At 35.2% G+C, this 26,637-nt stretch overlaps 1 protein-coding gene across 1 annotated transcript; it reads right to left on the bottom strand.

The window, feature by feature from the left end:
* Positions 1 to 1,753: 1,753 nt before the first annotated feature.
* On the bottom strand, positions 1,754 to 25,839 carry srl (PGC-1 family member spargel). The gene is made up of 10 exons (XM_088273080.1): positions 25,578 to 25,839; positions 17,033 to 17,147; positions 13,948 to 14,047; positions 12,065 to 13,864; positions 8,185 to 11,633; positions 7,980 to 8,099; positions 6,980 to 7,117; positions 5,783 to 5,928; positions 4,079 to 4,283; positions 1,754 to 2,834 (listed from the first exon to the last, which is right to left on the bottom strand). Exons 2-9 carry the CDS (start codon positions 17,134 to 17,136, stop codon positions 4,123 to 4,125), a joined length of 6,018 nt encoding a protein of 2,005 aa, XP_088129206.1. The 5' UTR covers positions 17,137 to 17,147; positions 25,578 to 25,839; the 3' UTR covers positions 1,754 to 2,834; positions 4,079 to 4,122.
* Positions 25,840 to 26,637: the final 798 nt, after the last annotated feature.

Here is a 26,637-nt window from a genome sequence, read left to right as displayed (position 1 = left end):
TATTTAAATCTTATACAAAAGTTTTTTTTAAACGATTTTATTTTATATATATACATATATATACAGAGAATGTACACTTAAAACTATGTAATAATCACAAAAAAACTACCCTATGGTATTAATGAATTTCATAAGTATACTTAAACTAGAAAAATTAATACTTAATACTACAACAAAAAATTGAAAATAATTAAGGAAATGGTTGATGACAGTTGAAAAAAAAATCTTGACAAAAACCATGAAACTACAATTTTTTCAAACCAACAAAAAACCAAAGCTGTGAAAGATATTTTATATTTGTATGGTAAACACTTTAATTTAAAATTCAAAATACTTATATCTGTTTTAAAATTTAAAAAAAAACTCAATGCACGTACACTGTAGCCAAAAATATAAATTGAGAATATATTTATTTTATATTCTGATTTTTTTTAGAGTATTACCGAAAGCAATTTGTAAGCACAAAAAATGGTCTGCAAACTGTGAGATACTCAACAGAAAAAAATAAGAACTGATCTCCATTCCAATGACTCCTACATCTACACCGATGATACCTAAGGCACTGCATCAGAACAACACAACGTTATCTAAACCATTATTAATATAAGGCAGATTGGTAAATAAATACTTGAAAGTGGTCACGTATGAGGAGCTGCATTAATGTGGAAGCTGCAAAGATCGTTTGCAAAGACAAGTTTGGAAAGACAGATGTGGCGTTCTATTGCCCGTATCTGGTATAATCTATTAAGAAAAGAAATAGGTAAAACTAATTTCTTCGCTGCATAATTTTATGCGGTAGCTAGAATGTATTCTCGCTGGGTGGTTCTATGAGTATGGACTCTAGTGGACTACGGTCATAACTTAATATCGTATATTTGAAAAAAAAATCTGCCCTTTTACCAAATAAAGTCTTCATTCAAGAGATATAAAAACATAATGGTATTACGGAGGTATACAAAAATTCTGAGCCCGAATCTATTATATTTTATATCTGTCCGCCTCCGTAGTGTAATGGTCAGCACGCTCGGCTACCGTTCTGGAGGTCCCGGGTTTGATTCCCAGGGGGGTAAAATAAATATTACAGTGATTTTTTCACTGTAATATTTATTCAATATTTACCTGGACTGGTACCTGAAGCGGAGGGCTGATCACCTTTCCTTCATGTGTTAACGATCAAGATAACACTGCGTTTATATGACATAGTGCCCTATGCACCATTGGGGTGCGGATAAGGGTTTCATTTATATTATAAATAAATACATATATTTATATATATATATATATATATATATATTTATATATATGTATAAATAAATATCCTCGTTATAAGAGTCGAACTGTATTAAATTCACATCACCGGGAAGGAAGGTGAAAAAACTTTCTGTTTGCATTTTATAAAATAACAAACTAACCAACCCAGAATATATATTTACTGTTTTCTATATTTTTGGCAACAGAATAGGTAGTGAATAAATTTAGAAATAGAGATACTATTTTTTCAAGCATTTATTACCGTTAATCGTAATGAGGCATATAGATAGTGATAAAATATTTTAGACAAATTTGTTAAATGCGTATTCATTACATATTGGAGTCACATCACTAAAAAGAAAATTGTGATCCATATAAATTCAAATACTTATATGAGATTTAGATAAGTTCAAATAATAAATAGTATACGTCTTACTGAAAAATGTTTCATATGTACATAGCACATACGAAATAAAATATATAATTATAAGTATTTTATGACTTTTATTTTTCCAATATATACATGATAAAAACTTGTATATATATTTTTTTAAACCTGTACATAATAAGTGACGTAAAAAAATTCCACGTCCATCAAAGAAATAAGGTCCAATGTCAAATAGTAATTTTTATTATTTAAATACAATAAAATACAAAATCTAATGTAAAAAAATGTCACTTCCCGGACAATGTTTTCTTTGCGTAAATTAACCTTTAAATGCCTAGTGGTCCCACGCGGGACTACAGATTTGCGTCGTACGATGCCCTACGGTCCCATATGGGACCAGTGATTGTAGTACATTTTGGATTACACTGATTTATGATAATATTATTCAAAATATGAATACAAGCTTATATAAAATAATGACTGAGGTTCTCACAAATATTTTTATCATAATTAGTGCATGCCGTAAACAATGTGTTATTATAAGATATGAAAAATTGTAAATAAGGCTTTCATAAATTAAAAAAAATCTTTCATTTTACCCGCATATGATAAGAGATATGATTATTTGTAGCATGATCGTATTTCGCAAATATGTAAAATATTCAGACGCGGGCAACATCTGCTGGGCAAGACACACGGACGCTTAAAGATTAACTGTCAAAACAATCAAACAAATCATTTTATCACATTTTCAAAACATAACATAGGACCTTACCTCTCCGAGGTACGTGCAATAATTTGCCAAATAAATAGTATGAAAAGAAAAAAAATGGTTACACTTCAATTATGCGATGTTTCGTTGCCTAAAACTACATTTTAAAATTAGATTAAAGCAAATGTAATTCATGATTCCCCGTGAATCAGAGACTAAAACTAACATGATTACTCTTAAAAGTAAATATAGTTAATAATAAGGGTATGAAAAAAAATAGATAAAATTTTTTTTCATATTTTTTTTAAACATTCTAATCTTTAAAAACAATTAACAAGCATATCACAATAAGGCATCAGTCAGCAGAGTAACTCTAGTGACTGAAAATATTTTACAGTTAAAAATTATCATCGTTTCTTCACACGGATAAGAGGTAGAGACTACATTACGTTTTTAATGTTCACTCTTGCTTTCGGCTAATAACTGCAAAAGAAAAAGAAAAAAATAATTAGTTATATAATAAAAAATAGCAGTCCACAACGGAGTCTTATTGCCAATTCTAATATATGAATGTGAAGGATGGAGTAGGAAAAGAAGGATGAAAGAGACTGAACGCAGTCAAAATCCAATATTGCAGACAAATCGCTCACTCCTTTCAACGACGTCATATATATCAACAATCATCAATTTTCAGTTGTTGATGTTTTCGGAATGCCAAAGAAGCATATTTTTAACTTAATATTTACCCGCTACAGGGCAGAAAGTGTTGTTTTTGCATTTTGAAGAAAATGTATTGTTTAATTATTTTTTTTAATATCCTAAATATTTTTCAAATGGAGAAAAAACTTTCAGGTTTTACCTAAAAAAATCAGTTGCACGGTAAAAAGTTCACTAAGTGGCTTGATATTTATTTTTAACATTTTATTACATTTTTAAACTTTAAAAAGGATCTCCTGAAAAATCAAGTTTTTTTATTTATGAGGTTGTTGAAAGGAGTGAGTAATATGTGCAAAAAACGATGTATAATTACGAAGTCTTATTGCCGACACTAATCTATGGAAGTGGGGCATGGAGTTGGGAAAAGAAGGATGAAAGTAGACTGAATGCAGTCAAAATTCGATTTCTCAGTGCGGCAAAAATATGCATGAAAGATGTAATAGTGAAATAATGAAGGAATGCAAGGCTGAGATAAGCATTATTGATCAAATTAAGGTGTGTGAAATTACAAAAATCATTCTGAAAAAGACAAGGATACGTCTCGAAACTCGTAGTCAAAAAATCTCAGTGAGTGGTTATATGTATTATATTACTGACATTTATGTAAAAAAATATTAAAGTAAAAAATTACTTAACAGACAGTAAATGTTTTAAATATTAATGATATTGAGAATATAATAAAAGGTGCATTAAGATGGTTTGGGCATGTGGAAAAAATGAATACTGAAAAAACGGTAAAACGAATTTATGAGGCGAATGTAGTTGGAAATAAGGGCAGAGGACGACGGAGGAAAACTCGGCATTATCAAGTATTTCAAATACTTGAAAGTGGTCAGGTCAGGAGTCGGAATAATCGGCGGGTACGTATGAGGAGATGCATGAATGTGTAAGATGCGAAGTTGGTCTGCAAAGAATGAGCTTCTCATCACTCACATCGTCCGTATTCCTTCAAAACTATTCCCTGTTCTATACCAAAGTACCGGGAGCACATGACTAATAAATATGCTTACCTATACACCAGACGGATGAACCAATGGGGGTCGGTATGACTTCATCACACTTCAGGGCACTCTCTCTGGCGGGCGCGCTTGGCCTCCACAACGAGTCGCATCTGCTCCAGGAGGCTGTCGAAGCTGCTGTCGGCGCGCGGGGGCGGCGGCGGCCTTCTAACCACTCCGCCGTAGTAGTCCATTTCCTCCAAGGTCTCGAGGTCGTCTACAACATTCAGTAAAAAGCTCTTTATTATCACACAAACGTATATTGCGTTTACTAGTATTTATTTCATTGAATATATCATAGTCATACAGGAGAAAATGACCAAGTGCATTTTTTATAAAAACGTGATCATTGACTATTTGATATCTTACTAGCTTAATATTGCTCTGAAATAAATCTCATGGGATTTTAAACTTGGAAGCATAATATATTGACTTGTTAAAAATGACTAACTGCATTGATGTTTATTTTGTTGTCAAGCAAAAGTGACTTAAATAGCCCTCCTGAACATTTTATGTTTTGTTAGTTGGTCACTTTCTCCTGTACGGCTACGATATCGTGGGTATACTGACAAAAAACGGATTAAGACTATTAACGGATAAGGATTGTAGAGATTTTTTTTAAATCTCAAACTTACATAAACATCTATTCAAACATTATGAATATTCAAATTAAAATACTAGTAAATGATTGAAAGAGCTCGCTTTTTAAAGTTTGCCTCCCCTGTAAAAAACATTCTTATATGCCAGTTGGGAGAGTTCTAAATTCAGGTGACTATATTTCCGTACACGTAGTAAAAAAATAATTATTTTATTCCTAATAAAATAAATAATAATATTTTCAAATACGATAAAAAAATCCTTATACATATGCGGTTAGGATAGTTCTGCATTCAGGTGACAATATTTCCGTACACAAAGCAATAAAGTATTTATTTAATTCCTTTATTAATATTAAACCATATCCGTTCCCTAGGTGGAGCATATGGAGTCCAAAAAGAGTCTCCAGGCTTTTCTGTCGGCTGCCAGCTCCCTTGCATTCTCCCAAGTCAGATCCACGTCCCGAAGTTCTGACGAGAACTGCCGACGAATTGTCAGCAGTGGTCGTCCTGGGCGGCGCGAACCTGATGCCTTGTAAAAGAGGCAAGCTTGATTAAGGCTCTCAGGAGGCATGCGGAGTACATGGCCAAGCCAACTGAATCGCCTTTTCTTGACGACAGTTATGACCAAGATTTGCTGCATCCTATGCCTTATCTCTTCACTCCTCACAAAGTCAAACCACCAAATTTTATTCCTAATAATAATAATAAATAAAAACCCTTATCCGCACCTCAATGGTGCATAGGGCACTGCTTTATATAAACGCAGTGTTATCTTGATCGTTTACACATGAAGGAAGGGTGATCAGCCCTCCGCTTCAGGTACCAGTCCAAGGTAATATTGAATACATATTACAGTGAAAAAATCACTTATATTTATTTGACCCCCCTGGGAATCCAACCCGGGACCTCCAGAACGGTAGCCGAGCGTGCTGACCATTACACTACGGAGGCGGATAATTCCTAATAAAATAAATAATAATGTTTTCAAATACGGGCAGTCCTCACTGACAAATGCGAACAGCGCGCCAAGCGGACTCATTAGAGTCGGCGATATCACCGACCGTGAGTGAGAACTGGCCGCACGAAGGGTTCGGTTGTGATGGAGTGGCTTACGAACCGAGGTCGGCGTAGAGGTGGCGGCAGAAGGCGCGCCGCCCGCCGAAGGACACGTCGTAGCGGCTCAGTTCGGGGTCGCAGTTGGCCCTCTCCACGACGCGGTACGATTGTTCCGCCTTAGAGAACGTCACGAAACCGTAACGGGTGCTGCAACGCATTCATAACCAATCAGTACTCAACCCAGAATACCACCAACACTTAATATATAATATTTTTTTGTAAGGATTGTTATAATATATTAAAAAAAAATATTTGTATACATTTATTTAAATCATAATTTATACATATTTAGAACTTTTCTTTTTTTTTGCAGTGATCCTCCAAGCCACTTTGTGTGTCTTGTCGGTGGAGTTCTTTTTTAATACATTTTTTATTGTTTTTAACGATTTTAACCTAATTTGGACACAAAAAAAAGAGAAAAAAAAATTCAGAATATAAACATTTTACAATTTTCATAAAATTAACACTTGATCATTTACCCATTCCTTTATTTTGCCTTTGTTCCATATTTTATTATGGGATTATTATAGGATCAACCCGCAAAGCCTCTATTTTTCAGAGGCTGAGGGTAGGATAGTAAGGATTGAGAAGGCAAATGTAAAACATACCCAGACTAGATAAAAATAAATATGTCTTATTAATTAAAATCTAACTTATTTATCAGTCTTGAAAAAGAAGTGGTTAGCTTCGAAACCGGTAGACATTATAATTAAGTTATTATAAAATATTTACAGTGATTTTAAAACAAAGTTATATTTTAATTATAAAATGCAAAATCATTCTTTCAATCCATTTGTAGAAGTCCATTTCAATTTATATAGTCTACTAAATTGTATTTTATTATTAAAAAAATAAAACTAAAATGTTAGAAAATTGTTTCGTCTTGTAATGGCATTTTCAAATGAAACGATTGTCACAAATTTTATTTTTATGCGTTTTTAATAATAAAATACAATTTAGTACATTCTAAAAAAATCAGTGATTGATTTTAACATTTAATAAATAAATTAAAATGGAGTTGTACAACATAAACACCAAATCTATAAAGAAATTTTTAACTTATTGGAAGCATATAAAAAAAATGTCAGAAATTTTCATAGACAACAGATAAAAAAGCAATTTTTATGTTTTAAATTCTAAAATATAAATAAGAATGTTAAATTAAGAAAAGGGAGATAATGATATTTAAAAATCCTACCCGTCGTCCTTTCGATGCAGGGTGACCTCCACAACGTGACCGTAATTGACAAATTTTCTTCTCAAATCGTCCTTAGTGATGTCCTGCTCTAACCTGCCGATAAACACGACTCTGCGCTCTTCTATCGGTTCCGCTTTCCTGTTTAGACAATACATGAAATTAAAGAAACAATTGATACAGGCGGCCATTGTACTGCACATTTCACTATTTCTCACAAATGTCCACGTCTACGACTTAGTCCTTATTACTGAGGGTTGTGACCCTTGCGGAAGCAATGACTCTTCTCCAGTTTTCCCTTGACTGCGCTGCACGTAGCGCTCCAACCACCGAGGTGCCTGCGGCTGTCTTAACTTGATCTGTGCATCAAGTGGGGGATCTTTCTCCCCTCTTTTCCCCTCCAGGCTACCAATCACAACCAGTCATTCCAGGCTAACCTCATTGCCATGCGAAACGCGTACAAAAAAACTGAAGAATCCGTCGTGTACAGACATTGGCCAGAGTCAAGAATGGGTCACAAGTATTATTTGTTATTGTTAAATCTTTGAGAATCGGGAATGTAATAAAACCTTCACGCAAATCGCTCAATTTTGGGCAGTCATAGAATAATGTAATCCAAATGAAGGTCTATATATGTACACAGATGGATAACAGAGAATTTTGTGTCACTAACAAAAAATTACCATACATTAATATAATTATTGAAACCGCTAGGTGCCTTAAGAGAATTGACTCGCTTTCTATTGCCGGCTTGATATTTTGTTAAAGTTTTAGTTATTTTTTACAGCTTGTTTTTTACTTTTACATTGTACAAGTTTTTAACCTCTGAATATATAGACAAAAATTGTAACTATATTTGATTTTATTTGAGTAAAAAAATAATAATAATTTCGAGGGTTAAATACACATTTGGTTGACATTTTATCAAGAACGATTTAGCCAAACACAGAAAAAACAACCACTTTCATTTTAAAAACAATATTACGTAATATGATTCGGGTACCTTGGTGGATGTGACCTAGCCGACTGGACAGATTCAGTCGAATTCCCAAACCGATTGCTGTTCATCGATTTGCTGTCTTGGCTGGAATGGAAGACTGATGAATCGGAATCGTATGAACACCTGGAATAGTAAGCAAATTGGTTAGATTTTTAGATTTTAGATTTAGATGCAATATTGGAATGTTTAATCCGCAAGAGATGCTCACCCGGAGGATGATGAGGAGCTCGATGATGAGGAACTACTCGAGCGAGAACTATCGGAGCTGGAAGAACTACTAGAAATACTTCGACTAGAACATTGAGAGGATTTTATTCTCCTGGCCCCATTATAAATCGCAGCGTCGGATGTTTCCATCTTCTTGGAAATATCTCTCGTATCGGAAGCTCGGCTTTCTTCCGATTGGGAAATGGATCTTTTAGAGAAGGTTCCGTCGCTCGGTTTACGCCTGTCGGGAGATCTGGACAGGGAAAAAATTCTCCGCCGCTTTGAAGTGGATCTCACGCTGCCGCTGTCTCGACTGTAGCCGCTAGAACGCGACTGTCTCCTGTCACGACGATCGGAAGATCGCTCCCGGTAATTCCTGTCCGCGGAATCGTAGTGGCTTCGCTTCTTTCTGGAAACGCTCCGGGATCTTCTGTCGTACCGCGAGTCGCTGTTTCGAGATTTTCGGTAGATTCGGCGGATTTCTTTTCTAACGTTCCAACGCCACGGGCTTCTCGAGCGATACCTTCCACGGGGAGGGCTGTAAGAATATCTGTTGCGCCTAGATGAGATCAAAAAACATCTATCGCGGCTCTGTTGCGAACCTCTTGATCTGGCACCTTCGATACTAGCTTCGGACGATGAGCTCTTTATGTGTTTACGATAAGTTCGTCCCGTCTTCTCGTCGCTAACTCTATCGACTGCGTTTGCGTTTTTGGAAACCTCTATACTGTCATCGGCTTTACAATCGATCTCCCCATCTTCCATGGGGCACGTTTCGTCATTTTTGACTGCGACCCCTTTCGCCCCGAGCTTTGGATCGAGTTCGACCTCTACGGCGTGGACTTCCGGAGCGATATGTTCGACAACATCTTTTATGGTAACATTTGCGTCCGTTTGCACGGACAGCGAACACATCTCCGGCTTCAAACGATCCTTCTTCAAGTGCATTATGATTTTGTCTTCCCCGTGATCTAGAACTGTTTTTTCAAGGTAATGAGATGCACCGAGATAAGATTCCTTGGCCGAATCAGATAGAGCGGGAGAGATTGAAGAAACGGAAGACAGTTTGGAAGACGCTAGAGGTGATCGTGACAAGGAAGGAGATACCGAAGGTGATGTCGCCGCTGAGGCTGTGGTGATAATGGATAACGGCGACTTTGAGATGTGCAATAAGGGAGATTTTGATAAAGGCGAATCGGAATTGGGTAATTTAGCTAACGACGCTTGTTTTGAAATCGGTTTTGATGCAGAATTATTCTGATGCCCTCTTTCATCTGGTTTTTTTGCGTTTGAAGTGTGACGATCATAATCGTGTTTTTCTCTTTCGGGGTGCTTAGAGGAACCATGATGCGAAGGATCTTTGCTGAAATCGGGTGAACGGTTGGCGGAGTTCTTCTTGCGCACGACTTTCTGAATGCTGGCCAAGAGGGAGTTGCTGGTGATCTTCAAATCCTTTCTTTGCTCCACTTTCTGTAGAGTGGCGTTCAAGTTGGAGAGAGCTTCGTCAGAGACCAAGTTAGGCTTATTCACCTCTACCTTTTTTTCTTTTACATCGTTCCTCTTTTTGCAATCTCTGGGTGTCTTGTCGATGCCATTAGTGGAGTGGGCGGAGTTAATTGCGAGCGATTCTTCGGTTACTTTGGCCGGTACAACCGAAGATCCTGTGACAGTATCGAATACATTTTTCTGCACGAGAGCGTTGGACTTTCTTTTAATCGTAAACTGTATCCCATTTTTAGCCGCTTCATCGCAGATTGACGCGTCGTCGGCTTTAGGAACTTCCGATTCGGGTTCTACAAAAACAACCGGATTAGTGTTGACCCCAACGCTGACCATGACAATCTCTTCATATTCGCTATTTTTCCTTCTGACCGGTGTAGGCTCTGGCGCGGCTTCATTAGTTACTTGAGCAACTTCTTCCGCGCTCTTAGTCATCGGAAGGAGTTTTCCATTTTCCGTAGTGATTGGAAGGATAACCAGATTCTCCAATTTGGGAATCTTTTTCTGGATTATCTTGTCTTCGTTACACCTCTTTGCCGCCAGTTTTTTGAGCTGTATCGCCTTCTTGGAAGCTTCAGCAATAGGATCGTAAAGTTTGGTTTCGGCATCTACCGGGATTTCCTTTTTGATCTCGGTCTTTTCGGGAGATGGCTCGGGAATGCCGTGAATCGGGTTGGTTAGAACGCTTTGAAGCATTTCCGTTAATGACGGAGTGTGCTCCGTCACATTCTTGGTAGCAGAAGGCTCGGGATTGGCCGACGGAGCTGGGCTGTTCGGGGTGGAAAAGGCCCAATTGTCAGATGGAACAGGTATCGGACTGCTGGTTCTGGATGTCTCGCAACTCCTGGTGGTTCCTTCTCTCCGCTTCTTATACTCTTCCAGGTTGAGTTTTCGTTTCATGGGTTGCTTCTTTTCGACGGGTTTGATAACCTCGACGTAGCTTTCTTTCGGATCTATTAAAGAAATAACTTCCCCGGGAGAAGTGCGTTCAGTCTCGGAGGGAGCAACGATCTGTGACTGTTGATCGGCAATAGAAGACGCGGGGACTGTTTCCTTAATATTTACAATTTCAACTAGTTGTTCCTTGACTATTGTTGGAATCACTTTTTCAACATAGCTAGATTTTAGCAGAGACACCTTTTTGATTTCTTTCTTGACTATTGGCTTCAGAAGACTTTGTTTGGGCCTAAGGAGAGACTTTTCGCGATCCACTCGAAGAACACTTGCGGGAGACACCTTCGCGACCACATTTTCACTATTATTTTTGAAATTAGTCAAAAGTAAACTATTTTTATTAACTTTAATGTTTTTGGACAACGTCTTTTTAGATAAATTATCATTTTCAGTTTTTATTTTCAAGAGGACACTTTTCTTAACGTTCTTATCGCAAGCGATGTCAACTATGGTTCCTTTCACTTCCATTTTTTCGGGAATTTGAACGCATTTACTAGGAACAGAAGGATACTTGTTTTTTGTAACCGGAACAAAACTATTAGTTTCACTTTTGGCCAAACCGTCTACTTTAGAATATGAATGATCGCCTGCGGAACAGTCGCTGTCTGATAGATCGGAACGGCAGGAGTTTGGAGAAATTGTGGTAACTTTCAGAAGCGATTCACTGGGGGACTTTTTGGCCATTACTTTACTTTCACCATTACTTTCTCTAAACTCATCGGTCCTTTGCTCCATACACATGGCTATATTCTTCCCTTTTCCCAGTCCTAGTTTCCGGTTGCAACTGTTGATCTTCTTGTAGAAGGAAGCAACGCTGGTGGTCGGGGGGCTGACGAATGAAGAGTCGCTCGGTTGCTTGGTTTCTGAATCGCAGTCGGTGCTGTCGGACACGCTCCTGATGTGTTTGGGTTTCCTGACGGGAGAGCAGTAATCGTGGTCCAGCTGTACGGATTCGGTGCTCGAATTCAGAACAGACTTTGTCAAACACGGAGAAATCTGAAAAAGTATCAAAATTAGTTTTATAATTTTTTTAAAAAAAAATTGTTTTTATTACTTTCATTAATTGATTCGGCGGTCACTTTGTGGTAAAACCTATCCATTTTTACTTAAAGTATTACTTAGTAAATACCACTATTTCTTAAAATACACTGACACGTGTTTTCGATCGTTTTAGCATACTAATTAGGGTCAGGTTGATGAAAAAACTGCCCGACAATAAAGTGTTAGGATAAGTTTAACTTTTTTTATATTGCTTCTGTTTTGTTTTTATCAATTGGATGTTTTAAATTATCTCATTAAATAAAAAATAAAATGGCCTGATATTTTTAGTTCCATTTTTGTAAAAAAAACCCGAGCATTAAGTGGTTAATGAAAATAAATGCATGAATCAAAAATAATATGAAGAAATAAACAAATACATTACTCACAATGGATGAACTCTCCGAAGTGCTGCCGTGATGCTTTCTTTCTGGGGTCCTGGTATGCCCAAACTTCTTGGGCACCTTACCAGGCATCGACCAAGTGATAGAAAATGCTGTTTCCTCTTTCTTTCCCTTCCAACCGACTTGGGAACCTTCGTAACCCTTGGACTCTTCTTGGATTCTCGACTCGGTCGAACTCTTTTTGGAAATGTTTTCAGTCGCCTCAAACTGTTCCAGCAGAGAGTCTAGATTGTTGGCAGCCAAAACAGGGAAGTTCTCTCCGTCGCTGACAGTCTCCACGTCAATGTAGTCCTCGGAATCTTCTTTGAGAGATTTATAAGGCTCGGTTTTCGGTATTCGCAACAATAGAGGTTCAGGCGGATACTTTCCAGAAGGAAATTTTTTCAAAATTGGTTTTACATCGTCACTCTCGATAGAACCGGTGACTAAAGGTTCTTCGGGGCTCACTATCCTCATCTCGGAAGTGACTAGTGGTTTTTTTTTCTGCTTCGGCGTCGACATGACATTCGGCAGACTGCTCAAGTCGTTCTCGAACGCATCGATGCTTTCGATCTCTTCCGGCCTGGCGAGCTCTCTCTTTGGGATAATCGGACTAGATATGAAGTTTTCTTTGAGCAAGCCGGTCGGGTCCGCGTGGGTATCGCCCATGATGAAGCTCGGGAGGTCGAAGTTGTTCAGGTCTTCGACAAGATCGCAGTCTTCCATCTTGGAATTGAATAACAGGTCCGAGGAGTTCATGACCTTTTCGATCATGCTGTTCTTTTCGATGATGCCGTTTATATCGTTCGCCGTTTTGCTATCGTCGAATTGGGAGGTCTTGGACGGGTCTTCCGGATCTCTCTTCGACTTCAGGTCGATAATGGGATCGAAAGAAACGATATCCGGGAAGCTCTGAACGTTTTCGTCGAAAACGTCCGGCATCTCGAAGTGTTTGTTGAACCCTTTGCTCGGGCTGATGTTGAACATCCTGTCGAAGTCTATCATCTTGAGGTCCTCGAAGGTCACGCTGGTTTGGAAGTCTAGGCCAGGTATTTCCGCCAAGTGGGAAGGCGACTGAGGCAGAGAGACGGACTTCAGCTTCTGACGTTTTGAGAGATTTGATTCCGGGGTAACGTTACAGCTGGGCAGAGCCGACGGTGAATCTCTGTAGCCGATGCAGTCCTTGATGCTGTCAATATGTACGGTTTCCTCGGGGGTGTCCTTAACATCGCTCAATTCGTGAACCATGTCTTCACAGAACGTCTCTGGTTGGTCTCGGTCGAGATTATCATCGGGAAGGAAGACGTATTCATCTTCCTCCGCCCCGACGGCTCGAGTGGCGCCTTCTTCTTCGTCGAATCGGTATTGGCTAGAATATTCATTATCCGGAGAGCTGCATCTGCTGCTTTCATCGGAAGAAGTATCCGACACATCCATATCATTAGGGTTTACCGAGATAACTTGTATCGTACTGGAAATATACCCGTGATCCAGTTCCGAATTCCCGTGATAGGCGATATATTTTTCGTTGGGATCGGAATCCAACTCGTAGACTACGCTGTCTATCGTAGCGTAGAAGCTCCTCTTTCCGGACGTATTGTCATTGTCCATCATTCTGTTATCGCCTCTGACCTTTCCCGAGTGGATGGCGTTGATATTTATGATATTCTCCGGTTTTATGGATAGGCGGTCTGTCTTTAAGTGTGCGCTTAAACTATCGGGGCTAAATGAAAACTTGTCGGCTTTACAGGGTGATGGCGTGTCATTCAGCACATCACTGCCGATATAATCTTCCGAATCCGACATCTGAAAACAATTTATTCGCATTTTTTAGCCATTTAATGTAACCTCGACTGCGGTGAAGTCAAACCAAGTGCTTATTCGCTCACCGGTAAGGATTCCACGTGTCTTCTCCAATCACTGAGAGTTCTGTCAAAGTCCTCTCCTCCACCTTCCTCCGACTGAGGAGAAAGATGACTTCCGTGACCGCTGAAATTAAAAAAATTACCACAAATCAGCCAAAAGATTTTCCAAATTTATATATATATTTTTTTAAACATTTATTTGTAAGTATAAAAATACATATATATATATATATATATATACATTCATTTAAAAATTCATAAAACATAATTAACATTTTTGCAGAGTTGCACCAAGCCACCTTATGTGTCTTGTCGGTGGAGTTCTTTTTACATGTTTTTTTTACATTATTTTTATTAATTTTAACATAATATACACAAAATGAATGAAAAAAAAAATCAAAATTATTTTTAAATATTCATAGTATTAACTCTAGATCAGAACTCTAGACTGGACTAGCTTATCAAATTTACCAATTTTTGAGATTTGTTTTACGAATATTAGTTTTACGTAAAAAATAACCCTGTATCAAACACATAACATTTAAAACTAAATACATAGTTAAAACTCATCTATAATAACAACCTTATAAAAATAAAACATTTATTTGTACCATAAAAAAAATCTATAACAAACGTTGAGTTGATACAATCGATTATTTTGATTTTTTTTTAAATCTCAACATAGATGAAGAAGAATATCGTAGTCTGGGCATTTACAGGAATTACGGCTGATTTTTGTGTTTAATTTCAACCTATTTATATTTCTGATATCAATTATATTCTTTCCACTGCCCTTTGTTATAACCTAAAATATAATGTATACCCACACACTGGCCATGTCTTTGTGGGATCTTTTTTTATGTATTAAGATAATAATGATAAATTGTACTTGTAATACTCATATATTGTGAAATGCAAAATATAATATAATGAAATAATGTAATGAAATATAATGAAAAAAAAAATTTAAAAATGCATGTCGAGATGACAAAAAAACAATGTAAAAACTCCTAATTGGAGATAATCCAGATTTTATTTGGACACACTCGAAATATTGTAAATGAATTCATTTCAGATGAAGGCTTTCAAAAAAACAAATAACTCAAAGTAAGGTTAAATACTCACTTCATTTTGTTTGAACACTGAATATTGCAGTTTGATAATTGTCAATTATGTTTCACTCTAATAGCATCACCATGTTCTATAAATTCAATTCAAGCAACGCAAACTTATGCACAAAACACCAAACTGTAAACAAGAACTATCCCCAAATACATTGCTCCTGTTACTGATCAGTAATCACCATGTTCTATTAATTTATTTTAAGCACTGCAAAGTTATGCACAAAACACTAAACTGTAAACAAGAACCTTCCCCAAACACATTGCTCCTGTTACTGATTAGTAAACACCATGTTCTATTAATTTATTTTAAGCACTGCAAAGTTATTCACAAAACACCAAACTGTAAACAAGAACCTTCCCCAAACACGCTCCTGTTACTGATTAGTAATCACCATGTTCTATAAATTAAATTCAAGCACTGCACACTTATGCACAAAACACCAAAATGTAAACAAGAGAACCTTCCCCAAACCCACTGCTCCTATTACTGATTAGTATAACACAAAATGCAAACCACCCCTATGCAATGGCTGAACTCATAACTGTACTTTGTTGTTGTTCCTGTAGCCCTTAATCACCAGTCATACAATAGCAGGTCAATTAAGGCCCAATACCTGGCCCCAGTAATGGGCAATTCTGGGAATTGTTCAAATGGGATTTTTACCCTAATTACCAGAAGTGCTTCAACCCAGCAAATTGATGACTAATCCCTAATGATTTTAGTGATAAATATTAAAATGTAGGTAAATTTACAAAAATTATCACAATTGCTGGGATTACCAGATATGTAAATGGGAATGTATGACTAATTCTTCATTTTAATGAAGCCCACAAGCCAAGCACTTACAAAGCAGCCATTATTTAAGCTGATGATTTTTATAGGACTTTTAAAAGGGGAAAATATTATTGAAGGAAAGAAGCCATCTTCTATAGCGCTAAGAGCGCTATAAGAGCTAATTTGTCACCCCATAATCTAGTATTGAATAAAAATATAAATACAAAAGGAAACACACATCGCTCACTCTTTTCAACGACGTCATATTTCAAAAAACATCATTTTTCAGGAGATCGTTTATAAAGTTTAAAAATATAATGAAATGTATTAAAAATAAATATCAAGCCAATTATTGAACTTTTTACTGTGCAACAGATCTTTTTAGGTAGAACCTGAATGTTTTTTCTCCATTTGAAAAATATTTAGTATATTTCAAAAAATAATTAAACAATACCTTTTCTTCAAAATGCAAAAGCAACACTTTCTGCCCTGTAGCGGGTAAATATTAGGTTTAAAAAAAGCAGCTTTTGCTGGGATATAGTACATTTTCTGAGCATTCCGAAAACATGCACAACTGAAAATTTACAATTTTTTATATATGACGTTCTTGAAAGAAGTGAGCGACATGTGTTAATGTTTATTTAGTTAACCTGAAAACAGCCAAACGGGTTCAATTCCCAAAAGAGGGTCATAATAAGCGATTTGGACTCTCATATTTATTTGATATCACTCGGTTTAATATCACTGGTACAAGAAACGCAGTACTGATCACCTTGTCTCCGTGCAATTAATGATCAAGATAACACTGAGTCGATATGACACAGTGCCCTATATACACCATTGAGTGCGGATAAGGGTTAGAAGTTTTGTTTACCTACCACACTAATAATGAGTATATGATTTTAATGAGGGATAATTTTTGTTGCGATGCGGTATTTTTGTCAGGCAAATACTATTATTTACTGTATAATTTTATTTTTCTGGTTAAACTGTTAGGTAGATTAGTCAAAAACATACCAATTGTACATGATGATTTTTATTAGTACATTCTTTATTGTTATTTTACATATTTTTTTAACATTAAAGCATTACCCGTAAACAACATTAATATAAAAAAAAATAAAAAATAAAAATAAAATAAAAATAAAAATAAATTAAAAATAAAAATAAAATAAAAATAAAAATAAAATAAAAATAAAACAATACTAACGCTGTATCTCCACTCCATTGTGGTGAAGTGTCGCGCGAACTGCTCCCTCCAATAGTAAACTGTTCCTCTTCCTTGTGTAATGAATTCAACATTCCGCTCTCCATTATTCTAAATTCTGAAATAATAAATATAAATAAAAAAATATATATCGCTCACTCCTTTCAAGAACGTCATAAATCAAAAAACTTGATTTTTCAGGAGAACGTTTTTAAAGTTTAAAAATATAATACAATGTATTAAAAATAAATATGAAGCCACTTACTGAACTTTTTACTATGCAACAGATCTTTTTAGGTAAAACCTGAAGGTTTTTTCTCCATTTGAAAAATATTTGTTATATTTTTTAAAAATAATTGAACAATACCTTTTCATCAAAATGCAAAAACAACATTTTCTGCCCTGTAGCGGGTAAATATTAAGTTTAAAATATGCCTCTTTTGCTGGGATATAATACATTTTCTGAGCATTCCGAAAACATGCCCAACTCAAAATTCACGATTTTTGATTTATGACGTTCTTGAAAGGAGTGAGCGATATATTTTTCATCATACACATAATCATAAATTATAAAAAGAAAGCATATGCGGCGAATGTGAGAGGTAGAAGAGAACAAGGATGGCCGAAAAAGAAGAAAAAGATCAGATCAAATTGTTGGGTAACAAGGTTTTTGTTGGATTGAATTCTACATTTATTTATGTATATCTTAATATGTGACGCGTTTCGTCTTCTTAGGACATTATCAAACACCCAAGTATTGAATTGTTGGGTAATATTGGATATATTACCCAACAATTCAATATGGAACTCTACCAACTGTCTGCAGTTACAATAAATAAGATCAGATCAATCAGAATTTAAAATCTGGTGGTGTCAAAAGTCTGCATAATCGGAGGGCATGTATGACTACATTAGTTTGATTATTTATCGTATGGTTTTCAGTTGTCACATCACATCAATACAAATCATAAAAATAATAGGTCAAAATTTAAAAAAAAAAATTATCATTTAATATGGTTACAAAAGTTTTTTTTATAATTTTAATTCATTTTCTAGACATTTCTAATTTTACAATCTTAAAATTAATAATGCCATTCTCTCCAATAAAGGGACTGAGCTCTTGTGCTTGGAGAGGGACTTACACTTATTATTTATTGTTTATATTTGTTGGTAATAAAATTTATTTTTATTATGGTTCACAACATTTTGAGTGAGTCCAAATACTTGTTCACAAAATCTGGATTATCTCCAATCACAAGAGTTATTTTTTTATTTTATTATTATTATGAACATTTTAATGTCTTTCTTTTTTTTTTTTATATCTGTAGGAAGGTTATTGAAATACTTGGTTCCCAAATATTTAAATTTCTGTTGGAACTGTTTGGTACTGCATTTTGGTATTCTAAAGTCAAGTTTGTATCTCGAATGTGATATTTTCTTTAGATTTAAGTATTCTTTTTCAAATATTCAGTCGCTGACGCGTTAAGGTTACGGATTATGACTAGATGTATGGATGTGAAGGGACGGAAGAGTGTGGCGTTCCATCCTCTTTGCCTACCCCTGCGGAGAAACGGTGTGATGGTAGTAGAAGTAGTAAATTACAAATATACCCTTAATGGGTTTTCTGGTTTTTCACAAAAAAAATAAAAGCACTAAGGACAAGCTAAGACAATTTGAAATAATGTACCTACACTGGGTTTTCCCGTGTTGAGAGCGCATTTTACAATACTTATTTATAAAATTTTATAAAACATAATTGTTTATGACATGAAATCAAATACGACATGGCCGAATGATGCCATCTATTTCAGATCTACCCACCTCCATTATTAATGTACGAATAGCTCTTTTATACTTAGTTTCGTTATTTAATGACTTTATAGAAAATAAAAGCTGGTTGTAGAAATTTATTTCATAATAATCAACATTCTTTTGACCAAAAGAAGTTTGTTTGTTTGATGTGTTTCTTTGTTTTTGATCTTGTAGTTATTCGTTCGCCTCCGTAGTGTAATGGTACGATAGATACAAATTTGCTGTTTTATAATGAGTATTTGATAAATAATTCATACAATTTACAATCAAGCCCCAACAACATTTTTTTTTAAATTTCATTAAAAAAAATTATATATCTTAAATTTACTTAATCATTGCATGACAGAATTAAAAATGAAGATATAAGAAAGGGATGTAAGGCTGAACAAGGAATAATTGAAAAGATTAGGGAGAGTTCTTTACGGTGGTATGGACATGTGGAGCGAATGGATAACGAGATAATGACTAAGAAAATATAAGCGGCGAATGTGAGAGGGAAAACAGAACGAGGACCGAAAAAGACTTGGCACGATCAGATCAATCAGAACCTAAAATCTGGCGGTGTCAGAAGTCAGCGTAATCGTAGGGCATGTATGACTAGATGTATGGATGTGAAGGAGGCGAGGAGTGTATGTCAGGACAGAAGAGTGTGGCGTTCCATCCTTTCTGCCTACCCCTGCGGGAAACGGCGTGATGGTAGTATTAGTAGTAGTAGTAGTAAAAATTAATACAATTGCAAAACAAAGGCTTGAAGTGTTCAAAGTTACCCAGATTCATCATCATCATCATCAAACCCTTATCCGCACCCCAATGGTGCATAGGGCACTGCATTATGTAAACACAGTGTTATCTTGATCGTTAACACGAAGGAAAGGTGATCAGCCCTCCGCTTCAGGTACCAGTCCAGGGTAATATTGAATAAATAGGGTAACAGTGAAAAAAACAAGATTAGATTATTTAATTATTTCATGACATCAATTTGTTTACCATTCAATGCGCAAATCCATTCGTTGCTAACACAATGAATTTTTGTTGTATGTACTGTCTGCCGCAAGATATTTAATGAAAAGAACATCCAAGCGGATAACATCAGTTTAAATAGTTTTTTTTAATAAGTGCCACACGTCTATAGGCTAGGCTTTTTGAAGCTACATATTTGATGATGATGCTTTCAGCCATTGTGACATTAGAACACCTTTGACTGGAGTGACTTCCTTTAGTTATTTGAGTACTTGAAATATTTCAGGACTATCTATGAAGACAATAAGAGCAAGCGAGTTTACGTACATAAAAAGGTTAAAACCGCAGGTTATTGTCGTTTTAAATAGATTTGTTCAGTCGCATTGTTATATTCAAAGGTTTTGTTGTTTTGTAGTGTCGTTATACTCATTCAAAAGCGACATAAGAATAGACGGAATAAATGCTGGGCTTTATGTTATTGTACGTGACCGCCTAACAAAGTTACAACACTTCAAATACATGTATTGAAAAATGATAAAGATTGAGTTATGACGAAAATGAGCAATATTGTCAAATCACCCAATTTAAATTGGAAACAGAATGTGCGGAAGAAGATATGCAGTTGACAAAAATTGATGCGGCAATAAGGCATAAAGATCTATCTGGTTTAGTTGTGTATTATTTAGAAAATTAGACAAGAAAAATAAGATTGATATTTAATCCATTTAGCTATTAATAATAATAATAAATTTGGATAACTTATATAGCGCCATTTTCGTAAAAAAATACCTCAAGGGCGCTTCACTGTGAATGAATTGGGGAAAATATTATGGTGGAAATGATTTAGCAAACAAATGTGTTTTTAGTCTTTTTCTAAAGATCATCTCACTCTCACTATTTCTAACCATTGGTGGAAGAGCATTCCACGCCGTCGGTCCTGCAACAGCAAAGGCACGCTCGCCAAATTTAGTGCGTTGGTTGCGAGCTGGTAGGATCACTTTGCCCATTGCAGATGTTGTAGCCGATCGAAGCGTGAGACGTCTATCAACCAATTCATCTGGAATACACAGCTCCTTAAGATACTCTGGAGCCATATTGTGTATTGATTTATACATGAGTAGGCAGAGTTTATACTCAACCCTTTCGGGAAAGCGTAACCAGTGGAGTTTGTGAAGTAGTGGGGTGATGTGACTGAATTTAGAAATTCCAAAAATTAGTCTCGCTGCTGCGTTTAACACTGATTGCAGTCGAGTCATTTTATTGTTTGGTAGACACGTGTATATACGGTTACAATAATCTACTCTCGATATTACAAACGCATTTATTAATTGACGGGCAGCATCAATTGGCAGATTCTTGCGAATGCTTTTAATTTGCCTTAGCTGATAAAAACCTAGAAACATGTATTGTTTCTAGGTATCCACTTCATTAATTTATTATTTGATATAAACATTCACTATGATTTTGAAGATATATAAACTGAATATGGCAAGCGTTTTAGCTAATTTAAAAATCTAAAAAAATAACTTATGAAAGACCACTTTTAAGTTAATTAATGTGGTCCTAAACAAGTTTTTTTTTAATATTTTTAGTTTATTAATGTAAACACAGCTAGTTTTGAGAACTACAGAAGTTCTCATAAACAGGTGAAAATATAACTGAAAAAAACTATCTTAAAAAAATGTGGTCTTATAAAAATGTTTTATTTTTATATTAAAATCACATTATTCCACATTTTAATGCCAAATCAATAAATAGTATTCACTAATAATGAAATTTTAAGAATCAAATGAGTCATAATCTAAACATCTTATCAACTCGTGAGATTAATCAAATACAAGGAAAAGTTTTCCATAAAAATACAAAAAGCTGTTGTTGCTGTAATAAAGCGGGATGCTTTTTATAAAGATCGTAGTGATTGAAGAAAATAGGGATAGTTATGTTGTAGTTTATCATACAGCTCAGTAGAAGGGTGACAAGGCGAAATATCATTACAAGAATAGAACTAATAGTAGCAAGAATAGAACTAATAGTAGCAGAAAATGGGGCTTTATGTGGTGATAATGAGGAAGAATGCATGTGTAGCCATTGTGGCTGAAGAATATGATTGAGATACACATTGAGGTCAGCAGTAAAGTGCGTCTTTTTATGTTATGGGAAAAATAGTAAATAAAATATTTGGGAATTTTTTTTTTTAAATATTGAAAAAGGGAATGTGGAATCAATGATTCGTTCCCCTTATATTGCAAAGATTGTTATAGGGCGGTTTTTTCTCAACCCCGACCTTAATTATACTCAGTCTGCCGACCGACCCTCAGTATATTAACCGGATCCACGCGGCTCGCATAACTGTATGTGTTTTCACAAAACATGCCCCATACGCGGCTGACATAAGCGTATGTGTTTTTACTTTGCTCCAAGTTTCGAACCTCAGTTCAACTTGGAGGGATTTTTTTCATGGTGTGGAACTTTGGATAAAATAATACATCAATCCTTGGCCTTATGACATCTCGGCTGTCCAAACTCAAAACACAGTAAGGGACATTTTTTTGAAGTACGTTTTTTTTGGAGTTTTTTGAAGTACGTATTATGGAGTACCAAAAAGGCACAATGAATCCCATTGAAAGTTTTTGTATAGGAAAATAAATCGTTTCTTAACTAAATACACGATAAAAGTAATCATTTAAAAAACGGCGAAATACCGCCGCGCACGGGCGTCTTTCAGGAACAAAGTAACCGCAAACCCCATTCCGATCTGTACAATGTTTTTTTTTTAATCTCTAAAATCAGCAATATTATAGTCATATAACATTTTGAGTGTGTCCAAATACTTGTTCACAAAATCTGGATTATCTCCAATTACAGGAGTTATTTTCATATTATTTTTGACATCTCATCAAAGATGAAGATGAATATGGGCTGACGACCGTCATAGGCTGGTTTAAGTGATCACTTTACACGCGTGTAACATTCACCAATTCTACCCATTCCCTATTTTTACTATCCTGTCCGTAGACAAGTCTCTGAAATATAGAGGCTTTGCAGCTTTATATCTTGCAGCTACGATATCTCATCAAAGATGAAGAAGAATATGGAAGATAAAAAATAATATGAAAATAACTCCTGTAATTGGAGATAATCCAGATTTTGTGAACAAGTATTTGGACACACTCAAAATGTTGTAAATAAATTATCTGGTCAAATTATAAGCTTAATAATAAAAATGAAAATGGTATTTTCTAGCGTTTCTCATGTGTGTGATTATAATCCAGGATTCGGATCTCACATACTAATATAAGAGTTTCTGCTTGATAAAAAGCTTCTTTACATCTCACCAATAGATGTCTCTAGTGAAGTTCTAGTGATTCATGAACAAGGTTTCTAAATTGGTTCATATATATAGAACTTCCAAGAATTTGAGTAGTGTGGTTGTCAATAATGGGTAGAATTGGTGAATGTTACACGTGTGTAAAGTGATCACTTAAACCAGCCTATGACGGTCGTAAGCCCCGTAAATGCCCAGACTTCCATACTCTTCTTCATCTTTGATGAGATATCAAAAAATTATAGTCATATGGCGGTATTCTATTTTATAATACAAAATCCCCCATTCCTCACTCTGGTACTCGAGTTGATGCAAACACAGGCTGAACATTTTAAGGAGTGTCATAATTACGTGAAGTCAGCAAGCTTTCATAAATTCACAAGCAAAATTTCCATATTCAGCAGTTTCGGACAGTGACTGAACGATGTTGCAATGTGTGGAGTCAACAGATCAATCAAATCACTCAAATATGTGACAAGGAGTGTTTTCAAATATTTTTATTCAATTTGTCCCATGCTTAGTTCACACAAGGTAAAATATCTACCCAAGCACATTTTTTTATAACAAATTGTTTGCTAACACATTTCAGATGGATGTTTAACGCCTGTGAACCACTGGCGACAGGATTTGATAATTATGTACATTATATAGTAGGCAGTTTTGTCCACCTCCGTAGTGTAATGGTCAGCACGCTCGGTTACCGTATCGGAGGTCCCGGGTTCGATTCCCAGGGGGAGGGGTCAAATAAAAATAAGTGATTTTTCACTCTTTATTCAATAATACCCTGGACCGGTACCTGAAGCGGAGGGCTGATCACCTTTCCTTTGAGTTAACGATCAAGATTATCAAACACATGAGTGTTCGATGTCTTAATAAGACAAAACGCGTCACATATTTTCATATATCGCTCACTCCTTTCAAGAACGTCATAAATCAAAAAACTTGATTTTTCAGGAGAACGTTTTTTAAGTTTGAAAATGTAATATAATGTATTAATTTAGATATCAAGCCACTTACTGAACTTTTTACTATGCAACAGATCTTTTTAGGTAAAACTTGAAGGTTTTTTCTCCATTTGAAAAATATTTATTGTATTAAAAAAAATAATTAAACAATACCTTTTCTTCAAAATGCAAAAACTACACTTTCTGCCCTATGGCGGGTAAATATTAAGTTAAAAATATGCCGCTTTTGCTTGGATATAGTACATTTTCTGGGCATTCCGAAAATATGCACAACTGAAAATTGACAATTTTTGATTTATGACGTTCTTGAAAGGAGTGAGCGATATACGTAAATAAAAAATGTTTAATTTTGGACAGATCAAGATAACACTGCATTTATATGATGCAGTGCCCTATGCACCATCAGGTGCCGATAAGGGTTAAAAATATTTTTATATTTTATTTGATATACCATATGTTTTCTATTGACATTTATTGGTGGAATTGCATTTATATTTTTTTAAACTATAATATTTTTTACACATTTATTTTATTTGACCAGTGACCGAGTTTCGCCGTTACCGACAATCGCAGTGATGACAAAAAAATGTCAACTTTAGCGACGTCAAAGAAAAGTCTAAACAAAAAGAATTAAATGTCAGATGTCAGAAAAGCGTGTAAATAGGAATATAATATGTCTGTATTTTTTATTCATCGGTAATATATAATATCGGTAATAAGGTGATTTTAAAAAAATCAAACCGATTGTAGAAATGCATGATGTTGAAATCACAAGACGTGTTGACTATTCACAACGGCAAAATAAATCAAATTATAGGTTATGTGGGTTTATAGGTTAGAAACATGTTTCTTCAAAATAAACACATTGCGATTGTCAATTCCTACACTGTAGCAAAACGCGGCAAACAAGAATTTACAATGCAAATATTCACAATCCGTATGTACCGTGTATTTCTTGGAACTGTTTATGCCATTCGTAAAACAACATGATGATTAATGCCAATCCGTTTGAAATACAATTAGTAAATTTAGCGTAAATTCAAGGCATTTACCGAGAAAAATACTTTTTTACGCACCAGTTATAAAAACAATAACATATGTTTTTCCTAAAACGGTACTTCAAAAACGTGGAAATATGGTTAGCCGTTAAATCTGTTAAATGTCATTACTGACTCAATATTTGTCTTTTTCAGTTAGATTTCTCGATAATATAAAATGTATCGACACTTCACCAATGTCTAGTCTCGACAAAATGAAAATGAATATAATTTGTTGTATTTATTTATAATTTTACTCCCGGCATACGGCGCGAAAGCTCGTCCTACATAACCTTGCTCGACTCAATGCTCGATTATTTATTGTCCGTTTTGCAGTTTCACGGTTGCATAATGTAACATTGTCTGACCCTTTATTTTGCGTATGTGAAATAAAAGCACATTTACCCTGTCTATTTTGGTTCTGACATCAAAAGGACTTCGAGACTTACCAAAAGTTTGGTTATGTATCACACCATTCACACACGTAATAGCACAAAAACACACTCATATCCGAATGAAATGTTCCCTTGGTTAACAAGAACACTTTTTTCGATGTAAACAAATCAAAAATCTTTTATATTTCGACGCACTTTCACAACTCGGAATATCATATAAAACCACCTCGCTTAGGTAATGTCACTATTTTATTTTTCGTTTTTACGGGGATCGTGGTGGTCACGTGGATACTTTCTTTTTGTATATAGCAACACTGGTCGGAATACTTACTATCTAGATAGGTACTAAAACACTAATCATAAAAACCGTCATTACGCAAAGCGAAAAAATCCGTATTTTTTTCAAAATAGATTAAAAAAATAATGATAACAATATTCCGGTATGATTAAATGGTAAGCGCAATATATTTTTAAAATATTTTGAATGGAATAATGAAAGAAAGTTAACTCTCTTTATCCATTTTTTTTATAAGGCATGTTTTTAATCTTTACATAAATTTGTATTTTCAAAAAAAAAAAATTCTCCACATTTTACTAGAAAAATTTTATCTTGCTAATTTTATTTGATTGTCAAATACAAAATGAACACTTTTACGCATAAGTGCGCCATTTTTGGTTGACATCATTGTTCATACTAAACTTCTTGTAAAATAATGATTATCAGCATATTTGTTATCGATTATTTCAAACATAATAAAAACTTTTTTAACGCAGCCCGGTTTTGTCATTTATCTTCTATCTACCATCCTACCTTTAATTTTGGACATTTAATTTAATGTATAGCGTTTGTTTGATATTTCCAAAAAGAAAAATGATATATTTTTACTTAATTAATAATAATAATAATAAAACCCTTATCCGCACCCCAATGGTGCATAGGGCACTGTGTCATATTAACGCAGTGTTATCTTAATCGTTTACACATGAAGGAAAGGTGATCAGCCCTCCGCTTCAGGTACCAGTCCATGGTAATATTGAATAAATATTACAGTGAAAAAATCACTTATTTTTATTTTACCCCCCTTGGGAATCGAACCCGGGACCTCCAGAACGG

This window comes from Brachycentrus maculatus, unplaced genomic scaffold, assembly GCF_059751285.1.
Source record: "Brachycentrus maculatus isolate JH-2025_06_01 unplaced genomic scaffold, ASM5975128v1 h1tg000543l, whole genome shotgun sequence".
Classification (NCBI taxonomy): Eukaryota; Metazoa; Arthropoda; class Insecta; order Trichoptera; family Brachycentridae; genus Brachycentrus; species Brachycentrus maculatus.
Note: the sequence above shows the minus strand (reverse complement) of the source record. Positions and strands in the feature narration are given on the sequence as shown.

Coding starts and splice junctions, on each gene's coding strand:
- srl (XM_088273080.1), bottom strand. CDS start 17,136: ATGGAGAGCGGAATGTTGAATTCATTACACAAGGAAGAGGAACAGTTT. Junction 13,865..13,947: donor GACACGTGGAATCCTTACCG/GTGAGCGAATAA, acceptor AATTGTTTTCAG/ATGTCGGATTCGGAAGATTA. Junction 11,634..12,064: donor CTTCGGAGAGTTCATCCATT/GTGAGTAATGTA, acceptor ATACTTTTTCAG/ATTTCTCCGTGTTTGACAAA.